Below are 21,983 nucleotides of genomic sequence, written 5' to 3' on the forward strand. Positions count from 1 at the left end.
CATCAGAATGGGGAAGAAAGGTGATTTAAGCGACTTTGAACATAGCTGGGATTTTTTTAATAAATCCTCTTGAGAATTTACAGAGAACGATTAAAAAAACAAAAAAACAAAACAAAACAAAAAACAGTTCCCTGGGTGAAAATACCTCTTTGATATCAGAGGTCAGAGGAGAATGGAAAGACTGCTGCAAGCTAGTGGAAAGGCAGCAGTAACCACTCATTACAACCAAGAAGAGCATCTCTGAATGCACAGCTCTTCAGACCTTGCAGCCACGTCAGAAGATCAGACTTGGCGCCACTCCTGCCAGCTAAGAACAGGAAAGTGAGGCTCCAATTCACACAGGCTCACCGAAATTGTACAACAGAAGATTGGAAAAATGTTGTCTGGCCTAATGACTCTCAATATTTTCTGCAGCACTGTCAGAATGGTGGAAACAGCATGAACAGAGGTGGCAATGTGATGATAAAATACTAGTATATAAGTATACAATTTTTATGTAAATTGAAATAATCCTTAAATGTACTCAGCTTGAATCAGTTAAAGAGAACATGAGCAGAAAAAAAGAAGGAAAATGAAAAATAGCTCTGTTTTTTGTTGCCTACATTGTAGAGGGTAACTTTGCCTCTAACGAGGAACATGAGTAGCGAAGAGGTTAAAGTGGGATTCAGCAGGTGAAGGAACCCTAATATTAGTTGTGGTTCAGCATGGGGAAAAAGAATCGCAGCTCACAATAATTTCTATTGAGAGCTCCAGTAGGTTTTCTTAATGTAGCGGCTGTGATCAGCTGATCTAAATCCACCACAGTGCAGCAAGTTAACCAGTTTATCCTGCACTAACCTGCAGAGTATTTTCATGCAACCTTTAACCTCCTAAGACCTAAACTCTTCCACGGCATGCATTTTTTTTTACCTTGTTTTTCTTTTTATGAAAAATGAGAGCCGCATATGAGGATATTCATTTAAAATTTTGATAGAACAGTAGCAGTATAATGTCCTCATAAGTGGATATCAGGCCCTTGTAGAGCAAAACTGTATTTTGGTCTAAATAACCCAAAATGTGATGTCCACATATGTGGATGCCAGGTCCTAGGAGGTTAAATAGCACAGTTAGTCTTGCTCAGTTTGTTTTGCAGCATGTTTCACAATATGAAAAAAAAAAAACATGTCGCATTTACAGACCTGTACATACCTGATTAAAAAAATTGAAAACTTGCATATCCAATTTATCAAACACTACTGAGCAGTCCTTACCTTTAAATCTAACCTCTGTTCTTCATCTCCTGTCCTGCCTTTCTTATCTTTCTCTGAGTGACGTTAGCGCTCTTTCTTTTCTCTCCCTGTGAAATACAGCAGCTGGACCTTCAGCTAGAAAAAAAACTGCGAAATAAACTGAACACAGACAGTTTGTTTGTTAAGCTGATAGAAACACTGCATTTGAAATTACCTGCCACAGTGACAAAACGTCACTCCTTTAATACTTGCTTGTCTTCTGTAGAGCTGACTATGGCACACGTTTGGTTTTGTTGTGTGTGTGATGCTGTTATGTCAGTATGAACCAAAGGCTTTGAGGAATTCAACCTTGTTCGATCTATGCCATGAAATATTAAGGCAGTTTTAAAGGCAAAATTGGATCCAACATGGCGCTAGCAAGCTGTAACTAACAGAGTGACTGGTGAATGTGCTCAAAATTAGAAAAAGAACAGTTTGTCAAACAATACATATACTCAAAAGGAGAATTTCACTTTTCTTGCATTAATTGAAAACCAGGTTGTGACAAAACACTGTTATCAGGCGTTATTGTTTGAACTGAACATGTGCCCGAGAGTACAATCACTTCTCCAGTGAAGAGGAGGGAAACTCTTTAGTGGTTCATATCCGAGATAAGACTTTAATTTAATGAAAGAACCGGCATGCAGCGTGCTTGACTTTGAGTCCTGAATATACAGCAGATATCCCATCATGACCCTATAAATGATCTCACCTTGACTGATAAATCAAGCATATTATATGCTGTACAGAGCCAACATCATCAGGGACAGAAATACACAAAGTATTCTGCTCGCATGCTTCCCGGAAACACTGAGATTTTCTCCTTCTGTTTATGTAATGGACATAGTGTGCTCAGCTGAAAGAAAAAACCCCTCATACTTTACTTCAAACTAGGTCATGAGAAAATGAGTTAATGGAGCTTTGTGAGCACAAGATTAAAATATGAAGTCTTATCAGCAGATGTAGAGAGTAGATGACGGTGAATGACAGATGGATGATATTATTGGGAAGCTAATGTTAGCTTTGAAATAGAAATAAAAAAAAGATCTCACACATATTCATCAGATTTTTAATTCTCTAATATGATTTTAATAAGAATATAATAGTAAGTACTGGCAGCTTGTCTCAAAAAGATTAGATTAGCAGAGTAGTTCCTATTTGCAGGTCCACTCATCCACTCCACCTCCATATATAAAGTATTATCCATTTAAGTCGTTAATTTCATATTAACAATCATAGAGTATGTACAATATAATATATGCTTTATTTTAAATGGGGTTATTGCAGGTGCTTTCTCATTGGGTTTCATTTGGAGAGGCTTCTAATTAATTTCATTAGGAGGTGATAGAAGTGGGGCGCATGAAATCTGTCCGCTACCACAGGTCTGATGAGCTGGGATCAAAACTGCTTTTGATGTGTGTTTTATTTAAAGTGATTTTACTGATGCTTTTCAGATTTACGAACATTTCGTCCGATTTGTGGACATTTTCCTCCTGCAAAGCTGTTATATGTTACATGTAACGAAAAATTTGATGAAAAACAGTCTGAAGACAGCTAATAAAATTAGTATGCTCTGAACGGTGATTGCATTCGCGTTTGATTGATACGGTCAGTGCAGTTGCTCTTTTCTGGAGAGGTCAATGCTTTTTATAAGAAATCTCAGCCTATTCAAGCACACTTGGTCTTACTTTGTCAGGCCTGGCACCTAACACGCTGATTTGACACGTTAAGGCATGGCCTTTATTCAGCAGTGACTGATTTTAGAGGTATGGTGAACTGGTCCTTTTTTGTTTTATTAAAGCAGTTAAAAAAGATTGTTTTGATTTGTGTTGTTTGTTTTATATGTGAAAAACCTTCTATTTACTTTGTCAAAGCATCAACATCAAAACTTTTTCCAGATATACATTACATGCTGGACTAGGGGAAGCAGTTGTGATTCATGAGTTATATGGTATGACTCTGAAGCCCCTTTTGGCAGAGATTATGCTACTGTTGCCATTACTCTATAACCCTTGAGGGCAGTAAAAATTGGAGCATGTTCTGTTTTAACTTGATTCTTTGTAGTTGAAGCGTGTTAGTTTGTTATCCCCTCCCCCTCCCCATGGCTGTGCATGTAACAAAACAAAAACCGAAAAGCAAAGAAAAAAAAAAACAATCTTTGATTTTTGCCTTTATTATTCTGACCTTCTTTCTTCAATTCCATGAAAAAAAAAAATCTGTTTACCAAATACGTTTTATTTTATTTCCACTTACACGACTCTTCCTTGTTACTCCAGGTATTCCGTGTCCTATAATTGTGGCTTGGGCCATAGGAAAGCTGTATTATGAAAATGAACAGTAAGAAATCCCCTAATAATTTGTGGCCACATAATTAGAATGTTTTCTGGATAATTTCTTTAATTAACGGTACGTTTCTTCTTCTTTTCCTGTCAACAGATGCTGGTTTGGTAAAGAACCTGGAAAATACATGGACTACATTTACCAGGGACCTGTTATTCTTGTGCTTTTGGTGAGCTACAACAAAGAAAACGGACTGTAAATTTATTGCCATTAATTTGACATTATTTGCTAATTAACATAGAAAATCTGCCCTATACTGATTTTTTTTTTGCATTTCTGTGCAGTGACTAGATTAGAAAGTCACAAAAGCAGTACAGTGCAAAAGTACTGAGCCCCTCACTTTTGAATATTTTGTGCAGCCATTTATTGAAATGTGCAAACATGGAACATTTTTGGTGTGACCACCTTTATTCTTCAACACAGCCTGAGCTCTCTTCGGCAAGCTTTCCAGCAATTCCTTTAAGCAGCCTTCAGGCTCGAAAAAGAACTTTTACAATACCAGCAAGCTTCAAAGGCAGCACGACCAGCTGGTCATACCAACATATTGACTTTCAAGTATTCTTCAGGACAGTCTGGACTCTCTTAGACAAGCTTTTTTTGTAATTTCTTTAAGTAGTCTTCAGAATTAGGCTTCTTTGAAGGACATCAAAAGCTTTTCTTTGGATGTTGTGTTTTGTTCTGTTCTCCATGAAGATGATCCTACACTTTTTCAACAATGTTGTGGTCTCAGCTCTGTGGAGGCCAATCCATGACTAATAGTATTCCACTGTGTTTTTCTATCCAGGTAAGACTTTAGTATATAGATTGTTTGAAATACAAAAAAACCCCAAGCTGTTGCCAATCAGATGCTTTAGATATGATATTACATAGTTAATCAATATCAATTAATTTCACTTTTCTGCATTTTTGATTCCATATGAAAAATACAGCCCCAAAGCAGGACACAGCTTCATGTTTTTACATATGGCCAGTGGTCAGCATTAAGTGAACTGACAAACAAAAAGCATCCCACTGAAAATGGTCAGGTGCAAGGACTGGACTGAAAATGAATTAAAAAGGACTCAATGTCCAAAGAAAAACTTCTGACTCCTTTGAAGCTAAATATAAAGAAATGAGGGATGACTCATGACTTTTGCACAGAACTGTAGTCTTAAGGGTTTCCAAACAAAAGACTTCTGAAAATAAGAAATTGATTTCACATAAATGTTTGTGCTTATGTAAGTCCTTAGCAACATGTAATATGATTAATCACTGTCTTGTTAAGGAAGATTATATGCTGTGACGAGTGTTACTTCTTCTCTCCCAGCTCAACACTGACTGAGCTGTCTGATATTTTCCCCTCTGTATAATATAAGTCATTAGCACAGCATTTTAAAGTAATAATTTCCTTATGTCTTCTTCTTCTAGATAAACTTTGTTTTCCTCTTCAATATAGTTCGAATTCTTATGACCAAACTAAGAGCTTCAACCACATCAGAAACAATACAGTACAGGTGAGTTGATTCTGTTGGTAACTGCATATAAATTTAGGAGCAGTACACTTTGTCTTCCTTCTTTCAAGGACATTAAGGAGTGTTTCAGAAGAAGTACATTTTTAGAGTGATTAGACTCATTTAAACCTTTATCATCAGCATCAGACCTCATTTCATACAAATCTAAGAGCGTTAATATCCTATCAGTGAACAGATGTTTGGTGATCAAAGGGTCCGATGTTAATGATAATTAAATCAAACTGCTATTAAGGAAGAAATCTGTTATTGTGGTTGTGACTTTTGCCTTATGACTTTAAGGCTAAGTATTGGAAATTTTGTGGGAAAAGAAACTAACTTCACTAAAAAACTGTGCTGTGATTTGGTGTCTTGTGAAATTTGGATGGTAGAGTCATAGACCACATGAAAGCATCCATCCAACCTTGTATGAATGGTTCAGGCTTTTGGTGGTGCTGTGATGGTGTATGGGGGATATTTTCTTGACATACACTGGGCCCTGTTGTACTACATGATCATCATTTAAACACTGACCACCTCCATCCCTTCATGACTACAGTGTACCCATCATCTGACGGCACAAAGCTCAAATCATCTCCAAGTGGTTTCTTCGACATGACAATAAATTCACTTCGCAAATGCCAAATGTCGCCACATGTCAATTCAACAGTGCACCTTTCGGGTCTGGTGAATGGGAGGTTCACATCATGAATGTGCAGCTGACAAATCTACAGCAACTGCGAGATGCCGTCATGTTAAAACGGATCAAAGTCTCTGAGGAATGTTTGAGGAACCTTATTCAAACTATGCCACAAAGGATTAATGCAGTTCTAAAGGCAAACAGGGGTCCAACACAGGTCTAACCTGGTAACCAGTGTGCTTAATAAAGTATATAATAATAATAATATAAGCCTGAAACAAAATAAGTATATTGTCTTGTCTTGTAACTTATTACAGGACACTGCAAAAGTACTACAAATGTGCTTCTTACCCATAAAATAAAGATTCAAGACAAACGCCTCAACCTTAGTGAACTCAGTTGCAATACTTCATGCAAGAAGTTCTTTCATTTACACGCACTAGTAACAGTTAAAGGGGAAAAACCTTGGGTTTGTCTGATTCTGTGTGCCTGAGAAGAGAGCAGAGATTTAGCGTGCGCTTGAGAGGCACGAGCTGAGTGCATACCTGAATTATGCTGTTAGGTTGTAGATCTGGAATGGCTGAAATTGCTAAAAGAGTGAGCTTGTTTACCTACCTGCTGTTACTGTGTCAAGTGTGTTTTTCTCCAGTGGGGATTATTTCAAGCGCACAGAGTGTTTTCAGTGTCACGGCTCAGACAATCTGAGTGTAGTCTTTTCAGGCTGGGGCTGGATTGCTGGTGGTTGTTGTGAGCCATACAAATTTAAGCAAATGAAGCACAGGGGTTTCAAGCTGAACTTCTTGACCTTAAAAAAACCGATTGTTTTAAAATGAAAATTATAATCAGTAAGGGCAAAGAAAGGTTTGTGGTCATCCCTAAATTATGGGACTGTCATAGCTCATATTAAAAGTCCCCACCATGGTCTTTTCTGTTATTCCTTGAATTAGGTTTGGCTGTTGCCCTTATGATCTTGAATCTTTTTCTCACGTGAGTGCTTTCAGAGTTTTCCCTGTCTGAGCCTGTGTGTATTTTGTTCTGCAAGTATTGGTTTTTTTTGTCCTTCTTTCTTTTACTTGCCCTTTTGTTTTCCTCATGTGGCTTTATGTGTTTTCACTTTCTTTTTCCACCCTGATTTGATTGATTTCTCCTATCTCTCGCCTGTTCTCGAGACTCCCTTGTTTTCTGCTGCCTCCCTGTGTTTTGGATTGCTCCTGTTGGGTTTTAGATTCCATGGATTTGGATTCATTTGAGTTTTTCCATCACACTTCACACTGCTTTTGGTTGTCTATGAGTTCTAGATTAAGGTTTCTAGTTTATCCATCCACTTGCCAGTGCCTGCTGTGTCTGCTTATTGGATCCTCTTGTGAACATTTCAAAGTATGGGACAGTTTGAGCTTTATTTTGAAAAACAAATTCAGAGAGCCGAAGCAAAATTGGCTTGGACGTGCTCAGAGGAGGCGTAGTGGACATGTTGGACATGTGACAGGACCACAGAGGAGGTTTATGGATGCAGTGGAGGAGGACATAAATCATCCACATTTTCATCTATAGATGTGATGGCTTATTGTTGCATTGCAAAACCAAGAAAGCTAAACTTTGCTCTTATTCACACTGTCAAAATTATTACAGAAGAGCTAGAATTATATGTGACATACATATTTTTGCTACCCCTGAAAAGGGGCCCATCTTCCAATCTGAAACATCCATGTGGTGGAGGGTGACATTTTTATTTTTATCCCTGTCTGCCGCTGACACAGAGTCATGCATTTTCCAGAATCCACTGGGCTGACATTCAAGGCTCAATTTTTGCAATTCTATAAATGAGACTCCAACTCTGTCTTCACAGAAAAGCCGTGAAAGCAACACTAGTCTTGCTACCTCTGCTCGGCATCACCTACATGCTCTTCTTTGTGAATCCGGGGGAGGATGACATCTCGCAAATTGTGTTCATCTATTTCAACTCCTTTCTACAGTCTTTTCAGGTGAGATTATGATTAATAATACAGTGTGACAGTGGCCAGAGTTTGAAAGCTCACACTCACTGCCCACAAAGCTAAAATATGAATCATTCTGATTTCTTAATGTGTTTTTATCTCAGAGTTGTATCGCTACTTTAAAGAGCGACTTTTCAGGTTCTAAGGCTTCTTGTGGGAAGATGATTTGAAGTAGCATCCTGGCTGCGCTTACACACAACATGGCCCTCCTACCTCATGTTCAGTGCTCTCAGCTGTCAGGAATAACAGAGCCATGTGGGCATGATTTCTGCTCTGTGGCTATTATGTATTTATTTATTTATTTATCTCCTGTGCTTAAATGTAGGGCTGAGTAGGGGGAGGGGGGGTTCGAGTAGAGCTTTAAAAATTCTATATTTTGCTTTGGAAATTTGTTTTGCCTTTTCTTTATAATGATTGCGTCTAATTACAGTGCCATTACATAATACAGGCACATTTTCTGCTTCTAATTCTAATGTGTCTTATTTTGCAGGGGTTCTTTGTGTCAGTGTTTTACTGCTTTCTAAACGGAGAGGTGAGTCACTGGAGTTTAGCAAAACGCCCGTTATTTATGATGTTAATTTTACTGTCAATGTCTTTGGGTTTTTTTCTTTGATACACAAGCTTAATAAAACCATAAATTGATAGCCTTAATTCGTTTTAATATTGTTTTTCTAACTTGCCTCCAAGTTAACATTTTTATGTTCAACCAGGGGGAGGATCAAGTAGCTGTAATAGAAAAGAAAATGCCAAAGAGTTTCCGTGCAGTCAGTGAAATAACAGCATAGAAAACTTTTATGAGGCTGTCTCATTTTTGCCTGATTGAAATAAAAGCAAATTACCAAAACTCCAGCTGGTTGAAAGTCATTAACGCCATTATGATTACACATAAATTGTGATAAATTGTGATAGAAAAAAAATGAAGGACTCTCTTGCTGCGCGCTCTCATCCCTAAAATTATTGAAACTCGGGGGTAAAGAGTTTGTTAATTTAATGACGTGATGTGAAGAAATTGAGTCATACTATTTGAACAGATATTAATTGCAATTTAAGACTCTGAGTGGCAAACAACAAAACGAAAAAAGCAATTGTGTGACTTTAGGCCACATTACAAACGACTGCTGTAAAGCGGTCCTTATTTAAAAAATGAAAAATTAGGAGGCTTGACTTAACTATTGCTATTTATTATATGATTTTGCTAGTATAGTGCATAAAAACCACCCAGCTCTGTCACAGCTTGTTGTTTTCCGATTTTGGTTTTTGTCCATATGGACATTCTGGCTTCCTGTCTTTGTCTGGCTTTAGTATCATTTTTAGAAAAAGAAATAGTGCATAAATATGTAGAACACTTTTCAAACCACAGCTACAAAATGCTCCACTAATATAAAACAAAATACAAAATGACAAATACCACAAATATAGAAATGTCATCAAAACTTACGCTCCCTTTTTATGTGAGCTGTCAGGGTGGGTGTGACACTTTAATATAACCCCTGATTTGGCTTCATTAGTTGGAAGGAAATTTGGAGCTATCCAGCTTTTTATTGCCGAAAGACGGACAGGGATCTGAGAATTGTCAGTATAGTTTATATATCATCTGACATAAATAGAGCTTAACACAAGTAGAATCAAGACTAATGAGAGACTAATAGATCTATTTGCAGGACTCAAACTGAAATTGATTCAATTGGCTACTGACGTGGTTCATAAGACAAAAATATCCAGTACCAGGGGATCCAATTATTAATTTCTTCTGCAGTGGTCAAAGTCAAACCGTGTTATGTTTACTACTGTCAGTTATCTAGACACAGAACAAGTGTTAATTGAAAGAATTTGTGTCAAAACATCCTTTTTCTGTCATAACGCTGTGTGAGGCAGGCAGGAATAGGACCCAAAAACGCAGAACACACATGCAGGGCTGAACTCACTTTACTGCTGGATTCAGAAACTAAGCTAACTGAAAAACTAAACAAAACAAAACTGGAATGACACTAAGAAACTAAACAGCCAGAATATACAGCCAGAGGAATGAGGGAGATCAAGAAGAGGCCGGAGGAGACACAGGCATATACACACCAGGATTAAGGGCAGAGAGGAAATACCTGGGAAACACGGCTGGACATAATCTAACTGACGAGACAACAGTGGCGTGTCTAGAAAATTTTTGTTGGGGGGGCCAGGTAGGGGCACAGATTTGGAGAAGGGTGGCAGATTTAATTGGCAGATAATGTTTAAAAAAAAAATTCTACCAACCATTAACCATAATTCAATAATCCTATAAACCTAATAACCAAATGCACTTTTAACTCTTATTAGAATGAGATTTTAACCACTACGGTGCAAAGTTTTTAGATACTGCGTTGATAAAGTACAAGAGATACAATCAGTGCTTTGTCAGTGTTTACTCAGCATTCAAGGACAGCAATATTTGCATAGTATTTTTACTGACATATACTGCACATATGTTTTGGGCAAAAACATTTTTGAATATTAAAATACGAACATTTGTAGCAAACAATTGACAAATTAGCCAGTTCCAATGTAAAACTTTCTCTGCCTGTTAAAAAAAGAAGATAATCTTCTCACAAACTGGTGTTTGATTTTGAAACAGGAAAAAAGTGGAGAAACAACTGAAAAGACTAATATTTGAATAAAACTTTCTATGCTGCCTTATGGTAAACTTTGGTAATATTGATAAAGAACAACACTGGCTGATGATGAAATACATTCAGCTGGCATGGTGACACTGCCAGTATAACCTGCAGGGCTGGACTGGGACAGAAAATCGGGCATTGGTCCCGCCTTCACTGTTGTGATTGGTGTGGGGGTAGGGACAGGCTTAGGGCGTCGGGGGGTTCCCTGGAGGCATCTTCCTTGGGGGGCTCAACCCGGGGTAGCGGTCATGTCCGGTTAGGGACTCTGTTGGCTCTCAGGTAACTGTTTCCTCGCGGCTGCGTGCAGCGGGGCTAGGGGAGGGTCTGTGCTGACGGACGTGGGTTACTGACCTGGTAGCCTGGCTGCCCCTGGGTGGGTCCGGGATGGGCGTGAGGTTCTGGGGGCGCTCCGTCTCTGGGCTGGGACCCGGACCGGGCCTCGGGGGCTTGGGTCCTGGTTGGTGTGTTGCCGGGGTTGTGGGCGGGTGGGTGCATGGGGGCCCAGCCCTGGAGCAGGGTGCCGCCGGTGCGTCGAGCCACCTGGGGGGCTCTTCAACTGGTGGGGGAGATTGTCACATCTTGCAGGAGCTTTCCTCTCCTCAGGAGCTCCCTCTGCAGGAGGGGGAGATACAGGAGAGGTGGAGGAAGATCTCAGCCTGGGTGTTTATTGTCTTATGTAGTCTGGAAGATGAGTGGATGGTGGGGTGGGTGCAGTTTTCTCTGTGGTGGGGTTGGGTGGACTGTCCCGGGCTCTGTGGGGCCGGGCGGCGCTGCTGCACTGGGCCCGGTCTGGATGGGCCTGGGCCCCCTTTCCCTGGCGGGTCGCGGAGTATGGGGGTGCCTACTGGGGTCAGCGGGGGAGCTGGCCCCAGGGAGGGGTCACTTGCCCCTCCCTTCCTTCCCTCCCCATCTCCAGCTGCCTCCCTCTTCCCGCTCCACCACAACCACCCACACATGCAGGGCCTTGGAGTAGGGGTATGTCACCAGGGTGCAGAGGAGGCTACCCCCCCCCCCCCCCCCCCCCCCTCTGTCCCCTTCTGGCTGCCTCTGCCTCAATTTTATCCCACAACTTAGACATTCACATTACTCACACTCTCATTACACATACATATAGGATCTTGGGGGTGGGCACGATACACGGAGTCCAAAGTACCATCAGGGTGTACACCCCACCCCTGGCATCGTTGCCCACCTCTCAATTTTAAATACACGTAGACATTGAGGGCTAGCAGGAGGGACCGTGCGCTTACCTGCTGCTCTCTGGCAGGTAGCTCCATGCCCTCCTGGGTTTTAAATGCACCTTAGAACACACATGCATCAACACTACAATGAGCGGGTGGAGGGAGGTTTGGAGTCTTCTCTCACCCCCATTCTCTGCGACCTGCTGGAGCGGGGGGGCTAGGAGGAGTTGGCTGTCCGACTGCGGTCTGGAGTGTGGAGCCTTCCTGCTGCTGCGGAGTCGGGGCGATCTGCCTCCCCCCACCGCAGGGAAAAGGGAAACACCACCTGGGTCTGGGTGCAGTTCCCCCCTCCAGGGGCGGGGGCACCTAGACCCGGTTTGTAGAGTACGCTTGGGGAGTGTGATCGCGTGTACAACGTCTCTTTATGTCTGTCTCCACGTTGGTTGAGTGTGGAGTAAGTGCATATGAGAGCATGAGGGTGGGAATGGATGTTTGTATCTGTGTGTGCCTGTATGTCTGTGTCTATATGTCAGGTTGGGTGTCAGGCGCCACCTCTCTGGGGACATCTCAGGCCCTCCAAGGTTTGGAGGCCTATCTCCCCCTACAACCACTTCCCCTGCCAGTGGCGGACCCCCTCAGACATCGGTGCGTTGGTGGTTCTTTGTGTCCGGGGATGGGCGTCCAGGTACACACCGGCTCACTCCTTGGCGGCCGCTTATCGGGGCCTGGAGCCTGGGGCTCGCTCGGGCCACTTCGGAGGTGGGGTGCCCCCGGCCTCTCGGCCTGGGGCTCGGTCACTCAGGCGCAGCTGGCTGCCGGCGGAGCTCACGGGCGCGTCACTGCAACCCCCCCTGGCTTCTGCTCCGCGGCTGCTGAGTGAGCCCTCATCTGGGACTCTCCTCAGCTCTTTCCGGGACAGTGGCGCAGCTGCCCCTCTGTTGGTCTTCCTTGGTCTCTTGTGTTCTGGGGGCCTCTGGATGTCTGGAGTTTTGATCTCCTCCACGCCTGCTTCACGCCCTGGAGGACGGGGCTGTGGCCCCCCCACACCCTCTAGCAGATTATTACATGAAGGAACCTTTTAAAAAACAAAAAACAAGCGCGTCCATGCTCACAGGTGTACACACGGGTGATCACACCCACAAACTACAACCTTTTTGGCTCCTACCTCAAAGCACACTGTGTTCTGTTGATCTTATGTGCTGGACAATAATGTTTAACATTTAGTATTTACTGTCATATTCCCATATATCATTGTGATGTTGTTTATTCTATTACTCTTGTTCTCTTCTGCTTGCTTTCTTTTTTCTTTCTCAGCAGGTGATCCAGGTGATTGATATATGCATTTTTTTTTCTCTGCCCGTTCTGTTGGTTTAGATAATTATTTAATAAAAGCTAGATATTTTAAATGAGAATAAGAAAGAAAAGTATTTCTTTGTGCCCCCTTTCCCTGTTAATGCCCTACCTGGCCCCCTGGCAAAACTTTGCTAGACCCGCCCCTGCACAGTTACCAGCTGTCAGCTACATAAAAAAGGATCCTGGTGGGTGGTCTTCACGTTTCCCTCTCACCAGATATCCAAACCGACATCATGACCAGCAGCTTTACAGCTGTGGCTCCAGCAAACATCAGCTGATACTAGAAATTAATATTAAATAAATTCTAACAACAGCCGATCAAGCTTAAACGTGCTGCTGTTGTTTAGCGCAACATCTGCTGGTTTCGTCTTTCTGGCGCAAAGTGGGCGATAAACAAGAGAGAAAAGCCGATCAGCTGATCATTGATCAGTTTCATGATTGAAGTAGCAACAGGAGAGGCAGGATGAGAGAAGAGGCAGCTGTGCAGCGTAAAGACAGAATAAATCCAGCTTTGTGTCTTTTTCCATTCTAGCTGAAGTTCGGGACAACCTGCGTCTCTTCTCAGCTCAATACGAAACGTGTAATATTTTCTCTGATTGAGGGACCATTCCATTTTTTTAAGGAGCCGTTGGCAACTCTACTAACTAACCTTATGAATAAAATAAAGTTCACTATCAGTAACATCATAGCAACCGAACAGCTGTATAAAAACTCCAAGCTGGCTAGAACGCAGTATGAGTTATTGCAACTGACAGTAAAAAGTCAGCACAACGAAAATAAACTCCACCTAAACTTGGTTCATATCTGACCCAGATAGACTGCAGGTCATAACTTCTTACCTGAAGTTCAGTTCACCTGACACTCGGACTGGCGGCTGCTTCGGGTCTCTCCTCCTGCCTCCCCTTCCCTCATCCACCTGTTGCCTCTGTGGAAGCCCCGCCATAGCCACCACCAAACAACGGAGTTATTTCTACACATCGACCTGCATCTGGCCAATCCACCACCTCTCATTGTTCATGCCGTTACAAAAAAAATAAAAAATAAGTCAAATAAGCCCGATGGCCAGTCCAGCTATGTTAACCTGCAACCAAATCTGCAGCTCCATACAGCAATGTTACGACTTAGATTACATCTTGTAACTCATAACTCTTATGTTAGCTCCCCTCTGTAGCATACTGTCTGAAATATTCCACGGCTGCAATAATTCTTTAAGTGTTATTTTTTCCTTGGTATTCTAATTTCACCGAAGTTTACTAAACTCAACAAACTTAATATTACTTACCGGGACATTTATTCTGTCCTCATTTTCTTTCACCGAAAAATTGTTTCCTGCAGTGCGTCTTTCTGCTTGGCTCTCCTACCTTTGCTAACGTGATGCACATAGCGCAGAAGCCGATGCTGCATTCACTTACACTCGGATATCTGAGCTTCACCGTGAAAACATAATCGGACATTTGATATTTGATTGAATTTTATTGTTTTGCCTTTGGGGTGGCACCTGGGGTGGTCAGTCTGGTTGGGGGGGTGGCCTGTGCCCCCCCAGGCCACCCCGCTGGACACGCCATTGCGAGACAAGGGAACCAAAACTGAACAAGATGCACACAGGACAAGAGACTGTCAGAATAAAACAAGAAACATGCACTGAGCCGCAGACTGACTGAATACAGGGAACAGAGGGAGGAGAAAGAGACGAGTAGGTAGACACAGACAGGGGGCAAGAGAGTGAGAGCAACCAGTCAGACACACAGAGACATGACTGGGAAACAGGCGAATAAACAGGGAGACAAGAGAGACTTCACAGGGAGGCACAAATAACTAACACAGGAGATTCTGGGGAGGATGCACACAGACCAAGACAAACGGGACACGAAAGGGAACAAAACTTGATGTACGAAGAAATAACCCCAGGGCTCTCAAACTGAACATAATAATCACAAATACTCCATGAAGAAAGAACAAGAGCAAACAATGCAAAACAAAATGCCTCATGAAGCCAAACAAACTCAAAACACTAGGTCAACGACAGTTTCAGATACTGGGTCAATTATAGACCGGCAAGCCATTGAAATCAAATGAAACATTACGTCCTTCAAGTCTAAAGGATGCATTTATTTATATAGTGAGGCATAGTGTTAGCATGTTTAGTAGGAAATTTGAAGCGTTGACTTAAGTCAGTGGTGTCCAACTCCAGGCCTGAAGGGACGATGTCCTGCAGGTTTTAGATGTGTCCTTGATCCAACACAGCAGATTTAAATGGCTAAATGACCTCCTCAACATGTCTTGAAGTTCTCCAGAGGCCTGGGAATGAACTAATCATTTGATTCAGGTGTTTTGACCCAGGGTGAGATCTAAAACCTGCTGGACACCGGCCCTTCAGGCCTGGAGTTGGACACCCCTGACTTAAAGGTATACTGATTGAGTTGATTATCTTGAGTTGAGGTAACGTGGTTGTAATTTTGTAGCAAGGATTTTGCTTTTTGAGACTTTTGGATTAATATTGATGTTATCTGGAATTGTTGAGGCTCTTTAGTCAAAGATCTTGAATTGATCAAAGCAAACAGAAACACTGAGGCATATGCATCATTGTGATGGAAAGAAAGATTCCTGAATAAAACTCTGTTGGAGGATTTCATAATGAGAGGGACCGCATTTTCCGCTCTTAACCCAAATGAATCAATCAGATGCTTTCTGGCAGCCAAAACATGAAACACTTGAGGGAAGATGAACAACTTTAATAATTGACTGACACTTTTCGGCTTGTGGCCTTCATCAGGGCCTTCATCAGGCCACATCTTCCCTCAAGTGTTGCTGGAGTTCCTGCATTGTGAATTCTTTCATCCTCTCCATGCACCTTGGAAGTAGGTGAAGTTGTGCCAGAAATTTTTGCAGCCAAACCATGAAACAAATTAGTAAGTCATGTTGTTACAAGTGCACAGTCAAGTTTCAACATTTTGGGGATAGACATAAATATGCGTAGTGTTGTTTTTCTTAGTTTACTGTACCCATATTAATTAAACTGGCTTTTCTTCAGTGGTCTGGTGGAATGAGTCAGGAGGATTGTGTTGGGACTCTTGATTGAGCCGATAGTGAAGCCAAAATGCTGTGTAACTCTTCACAAGTGAAGTAGACGTATAACTTCTGAGAAAGAAACCTTTTTTTTCCAGGGCAAAGTTGCCAGGCCTTTTAAGCAGTTTCACTCAATGATTTGATGCATGCAATTTTTATGTTCTGGGGGACCATTGAAATTCCCATTCTTTTAAATGGGGTCTTTAAAATAAGTGCCCAAATAACTGCCTAAAAGTGTTAAGAAGATGTCAAGTCCTAGCAAGTGGCAGGACCTGCATCAAAAAACATTGACTGCAGTCATTAAAATTAATGTGAGTGTGGAAAACTTTGTACCTGACTTGGATTCAAAGGACTGAATACGGACACGGGGAGGTGGATGAGCAGCAGAGACAGAAATTAGGTTTTGTGGCCAAATATGCTGAAATCACCATTTATTTGATTTTAAAATATAACGCCAGATCATGGTGGAAGGTTGTGAAGGTGACTTTTATTAAGAATCACATTCAGAAATTTTTAATAAAAGAAAAACCTATAAATCGAGACAAAAGGACAACAGACGGGGAGTATAACGATTATGTCACGTTTGATCGTAATCGAGAGGAAACAGAAATTAAATCAGTATAATAATGGGGTTTAATTTATACATAAAGACACACATTGTGGGAACAGAGCCCTTTAAATTATTGGCAAAAAAGTTATATTTTTTTAATATAACATTTTTACCTGAATATTATTTTTCATTAGTTAGTTAATTAGTTAATGTGTTTACGGTCTCATAGTCTACCGTTAAAGTCATACATTTACAGTCATGAGAAAATCAGAGTTTTAACAGGACTCATTATAATCTTGTTAAAAACTTAGCACACCCTTACTGCTTCCACAGGAATGCAGTAGGTATTGTAAGTAGCAGCCAGGTGCTGCTAATCAAATGCACTCGATCAGCTGCTCATCAACAAGTGTGACAACCTCTTTGGTGACAGAAACAGCAAAAAATCCAAGAACCACATCGCAGACTCTACAGGATTTAGTTAGCATGTTAAGTGTTAAAGTTCATGAAAGTATAATTAGAAGAAAAACGAGCAAGCACGGTTTGTTTAAAAGGGTTGTCAGGAGAAAGCATCTCCAAAATCACATGGCAGGAACGCTTAGGTTTGCAAAGTTGCAACTGAACAAACCACAAAACGTCTGGAACAATGTCCTTTGGACATGTGAGGCCAAAGTAGGGATGTTTCGCCATAAAGCACAGTACCATGTGTGGAGGAACCCAAACACAGCAAATCAGCACAAACACCTGAGACCAACTGTCAGCACCGTGTTGGAGGGCTGATGATTTCGGCTGTTTTTTGCTGTTACAGGACCTGGGTACCTTGCGGTCACTGAGTCGACCACAAACTCCTCTGTATACCAAAGTACTCTTTCAAATGTGAAGCCATTTGTCCAATAGCTAAATCAGCAGCAAATCTATAACAGAATCTGAAAAAGAAAAGAGTCAAAGTGTTATAATGCCAAAGTCAAGACCTAAACGTGACTGAAATGATGGAGCAGGACCTTAAGAGAGCTGTGCATAAACAAATGCCTACAAACCTCAATGAACTGAAGTGTTGTAAAGAAGTGTGGGTTCTTCCAGAGACTGGAAGTCATACAGAAAACAATACTTCAAGTTAAGGAGCGCTAAAGGTGCTTTCTACAAGCTGAACTGAATAATGGAGTTTCACAGGACTGCACAGAATCTTCTAAAACAATTATTTATTCACATGGCTCTATCTTTACATTAAACAATTAAAATGACTTCCCAAAATGTTGTATAATATCTTAAAAAATAATTTGAAGTTTATTGTAATATTATTTTATTCTCTATATATCTTGTTATCGTTGTAGGTTCGCTCAGCAGTAAGAAAACGGTGGCACCGCTGGCAGGACAACCACGCTCTTCGAGTTCGAGTGGCACGAGCCATGTCTATCCCGACCTCTCCGACCAGGATCAGCTTCCACAGCATCAAACAGACCACAGCCGTGTGACCACAGAAACACACAATCTCCATACTGATTCCTCCAGCAAGGTCGCTGTTTGTCCGGTATGACTAAGGAGTCATGCGATTTATTTTGCCTGGTGACAAAAGTTCATTTTAACTGCACAAAAATGACATGAAGTTCTCGTTATAAGGTACCGTTCGGGACGTAGACGGGCTGGGTTTTTTCGAAACAACGAAATGGTTCAATGGTCACATTACATCAGGTTTGACCCTATAATTTTAGTGTTGTTACTGGTTATGAGTACTTGAAATTTGACTGACCATGACGCATTCATATGTTGCCAAAACTGCCATTTGTATCTATTATGATAAAAATGCTAAACTGCTCTTTGAATTACCTGCTCTTTATCAGCAGCTTAATTTGACAGAAAGAAGCTTTTTGGTAAGGAAGAAAACAGAAAACAGCACAGAGTAAAAACAAAATAATAAAAAATGAGTCATAACACTCTGAAGTGAAAACAATTTAACGTACAGTCATCAACTGCTTTTTTTAAACTAAAACACAATCTCAACACATGATGTTTTGGTTAATGTGAGATGTGGCTATTTTATACAAACAAGCCATTGTTAAGAAGCTTTTATAATGTGTCTTTTTTTAAAATCATTTTTCTTCTTTCTTTTTTACATCTTTCTTACTGTTGTAAACATTGGTAAATACTTTTTTCCCCTCTTTGTTCTGAGGATTTGATTTTACAACTATTTTTATTTCCTTTTGTTAGACTTGGTCTTATTTTTTTGTTGCTTTTTTTTTTTTTACTGTGCAAGGAAGGTGTTGACATAAAGAGCAATTTAACGTATTATGTGTTTGAACTCCCCGAGAGCGATAAATGAGCGTTCCCAACTTAGAGTTCTCTTGCAGACGAGGAAAGGTATGATTATATATACATTATTTTATGGAGCCAAGTGATTCTCATTTATGTAATCTGTTAAGTGCTGCGCATGGATTTGTCATGCAGGCACAGTGGAAGCAGATTAAATTCTTTTGGCTTTACGAAATCCTTGTGGCTTCCTTATAATCAGTGTCACATACTAAGCTTCTGGGTCAAAGGAAGAGGAGCTTGACAATATGAGGACCGATCCTTTTCCTAAACCCTTGCTCTGGTGAGATCAACCTTCTGCTTGCCTGTAACCCCGGCTCTTACACCTCCTAAGGCTGCTCACCCAATAGTAATTTAAACAGCCATGTATGGACAGATAATAATAAGGGAGGAAACGTTTGTTATGAAAAGGTTTATCGATCAATTACAGCAAGCTTACATTTTGATGCACATATTCCCTTCTGTGTTGATAGATTAGCTACACATCTGTTAAATAAAAACTGTCTGACATTTGATGGGTGGCAAAATCAGCACCCCTCATTTCTGTTTGATGTGTGTTTTGTGTGGATTTAACAATAACGCTTAATACTGTGATACTCCAGAGGGGTCATTAAGAAGATTTTGCAAGCTTCGGACAGAAAGTGAATGACCTTCCCATGTTTTATTTATTTATTACGTTTATGTATTTATTTCAGATTATATTTGCATTGATATCGGGGTTTGTATTTAAAAGTGTCACATAAAACATCCAGAATTTATTTCAAAAACTGAACCCATGTGAAGATGGTGTATATAACACAAAATATTTAATCACATCTTGATGTAAAAAAAGTATTTTGTAAACTTTTGCTACATTACAACATCTGTTTCTGTTGATCTTAGTTCATTTTTGCTGTTGCTGCTTGATGACGCTTGATGTTAGCTGGTAAATACTGATCACCTCTCATTATTTACCCATTAATATATAACTCTGATCAAGGGCGTCATAAGTTAGCCATGACATTGCGCATCCTCCCAAGACTTCAATATGTTACATACATACAAAGTGTACCACATTACATTACAACTGTGACGTATTTTCATAAAGAAACTTTTTTTAAACAAATGTGAATAAAATATAAATAAAACTATATTTTATTTGAACTCACCAAAGAGAGAAACCATGTTTACTGACATACTGACTTTTTAACTGCCTATGTATTTCTATTATTTCCACTGGACTTTGTCGACCAAATCTTGTTTATTTTGTACATCGTTTGTTGTACATGATGTGTATTCAGTGCTGTTTGATGTCAGACATAATTTTATAAAAACTCTTTGTTGAACAACCCAGGTTGCCTTATAAACAAAAGAAAAAAAAGTTTTGTGAAAATGAAGCCGTTGTCTCTGTAAATCATGTATCTTTGTGTTACTTGTATACACTTGGACTGTATGTGTGAAAAAATGATTTTGATTAAAATTTTACTTTACTTTAATTATATAACACACTATATATTTTGGAGGGGGGCATTTCAGTGCATTGGGTCCATACAGTTTGAAAATCTTACAAAAGTCACAGATTGCACTAATAGAATCTGTTCAGCTGATTCATTTGCTGTGTATCTCCCTCACCTCCAGGCACTTTATAAAATAAATACAGCAGTTTTATAATGATCCAATCTCATACTTATTTTTCTGATAGACTGAACGACTGCTGCTTCACTGGCATTTCCTGATCTGAAATTGTAGTTTTTACTCACAGAATGGAAGACACACTCAGAGAGCACTTGCTAGACACTGTTTCATACACTCCAGGCTTGACTGGAGTGAAATGGAGCAGAAACTACAGCCTATCCCCAGAACCCTCAGGATTTGAGTTATACATCCCCAAACAATTGGCCGGGACTCTGATGTAGCCCAATCAAGCCTTATTGTGACAATTAATGTTTCTAATGGTTTCCAGCATTGCAAAAGATAGACAATGCTATCAGATTGTTCAGTATCATGCCAGACGTGTGCAGCACATCTGCACAGCATCATGGATTATTTGCCCTGAACTCCCATGTGTCTGCATTAAACTGCATTCCACATTGCATCAACTAAAAATAAATAACCAGCATGACAACAAAAGGCTGCCACTAAGCCTCGAATTTCAAAATAAACCCATCTGTAATATAATATTTATATCTTAAGCTCAGATAAACTAATAAATGACCTCGCTTAATGAAGTATCTCCCATCACTTAATTATTGCTGCTTTAAGCCAAAACTCCTGCAAAGGTCACCCTGCTGATTTTATACATAAAGGTAAGTTAATAGCAATTCCCACAGGCAGCATCCTTCAGCCTGGCTGTAAAGGAACTTTATTAAGTTTGCGTTTTCAACTTCAGACTTCAAGACTACAAATTTCTAAAAGATGGTGTGCATCACATGTGCACATAGAGGGTGGAGTAAACCTTAAAAACACATTTACCAGCCTGGTGGGGCTAAGAAAACAATGTTTTTGGTGGTATTTGCCTTCAAGGTTTTCTGGCAGAGAAATTCTCGACATTGTAGCGAGAGGATATATTTTAATCCAATCCCTAATATTATTCTAAGCCTTACCAAGTAGTTTTGTTGCTTAAAAATAACCAACAGCACCTGGAAACTGAAAACATTACAAAAGAAATTAAAGCTCTCTGTCAATAAGCCGTAAAGGGAAGCTACTCCCACTGGCAGTTGCTCACATCTTCACCACTGGCAAAACAGTTCTTACTGGTTGACTTGAAATGAGTCAGAACCACTGTGCCAGCACATTAATGTCTTCAGCCACACCGGATTTATAGCTCTGCTTTAATGTTACTTTGTGATGATGGGCCTAATCAGCATTGAGTCAACTCAGTTAGCAAGGGGTTTAATGTAAATTATGCTCTCTGGCTTTAAAACTCTTGATCTTAAAAACGAATTTGACACAACAGAATAAGCATCTCTTTCTTTTTTTCTTCTCTGGAGAAGCACCATGCTTACAATTACACAGGTAACAGGCAATTCAAAGTAAACCAGGACTTTTTAAACATGAATACTTGATTTTTCCTTAAGGGTAAACCTTAAGGGTGAATGGCATTAAAATATATAAACTGTTTTCTTCCAGGAGTTTTGTTATTAAACGGAATTAATGTGGAAATTATTCCAATA

General features: G+C 40.4%; 1 protein-coding gene across 1 annotated transcript in view; it reads left to right on the forward strand.

Moving 5' to 3' along the window:
* Window positions 1–20,484, forward strand: part of crhr2 (corticotropin releasing hormone receptor 2) — a 42,894-nt gene extending 22,410 nt beyond the window's left edge. Inside the window, exons 7-12 of the mRNA XM_026149967.2 lie at window positions 3,545–3,605; window positions 3,705–3,777; window positions 5,016–5,101; window positions 7,582–7,717; window positions 8,220–8,261; window positions 17,859–20,484. Coding sequence (XP_026005752.2) covers window positions 3,545–3,605; window positions 3,705–3,777; window positions 5,016–5,101; window positions 7,582–7,717; window positions 8,220–8,261; window positions 17,859–17,999 — 539 coding nt within the window. The 3' untranslated portion in view covers window positions 18,000–20,484. The remainder of the gene's footprint in view (window positions 1–3,544; window positions 3,606–3,704; window positions 3,778–5,015; window positions 5,102–7,581; window positions 7,718–8,219; window positions 8,262–17,858) is intronic.
* Window positions 20,485–21,983: the final 1,499 nt, after the last annotated feature.

This window comes from Astatotilapia calliptera, chromosome 18, assembly GCF_964374335.1.
Source record: "Astatotilapia calliptera chromosome 18, fAstCal68.1, whole genome shotgun sequence".
Lineage (NCBI taxonomy): Eukaryota > Metazoa > Chordata > Actinopteri > Cichliformes > Cichlidae > Astatotilapia > Astatotilapia calliptera.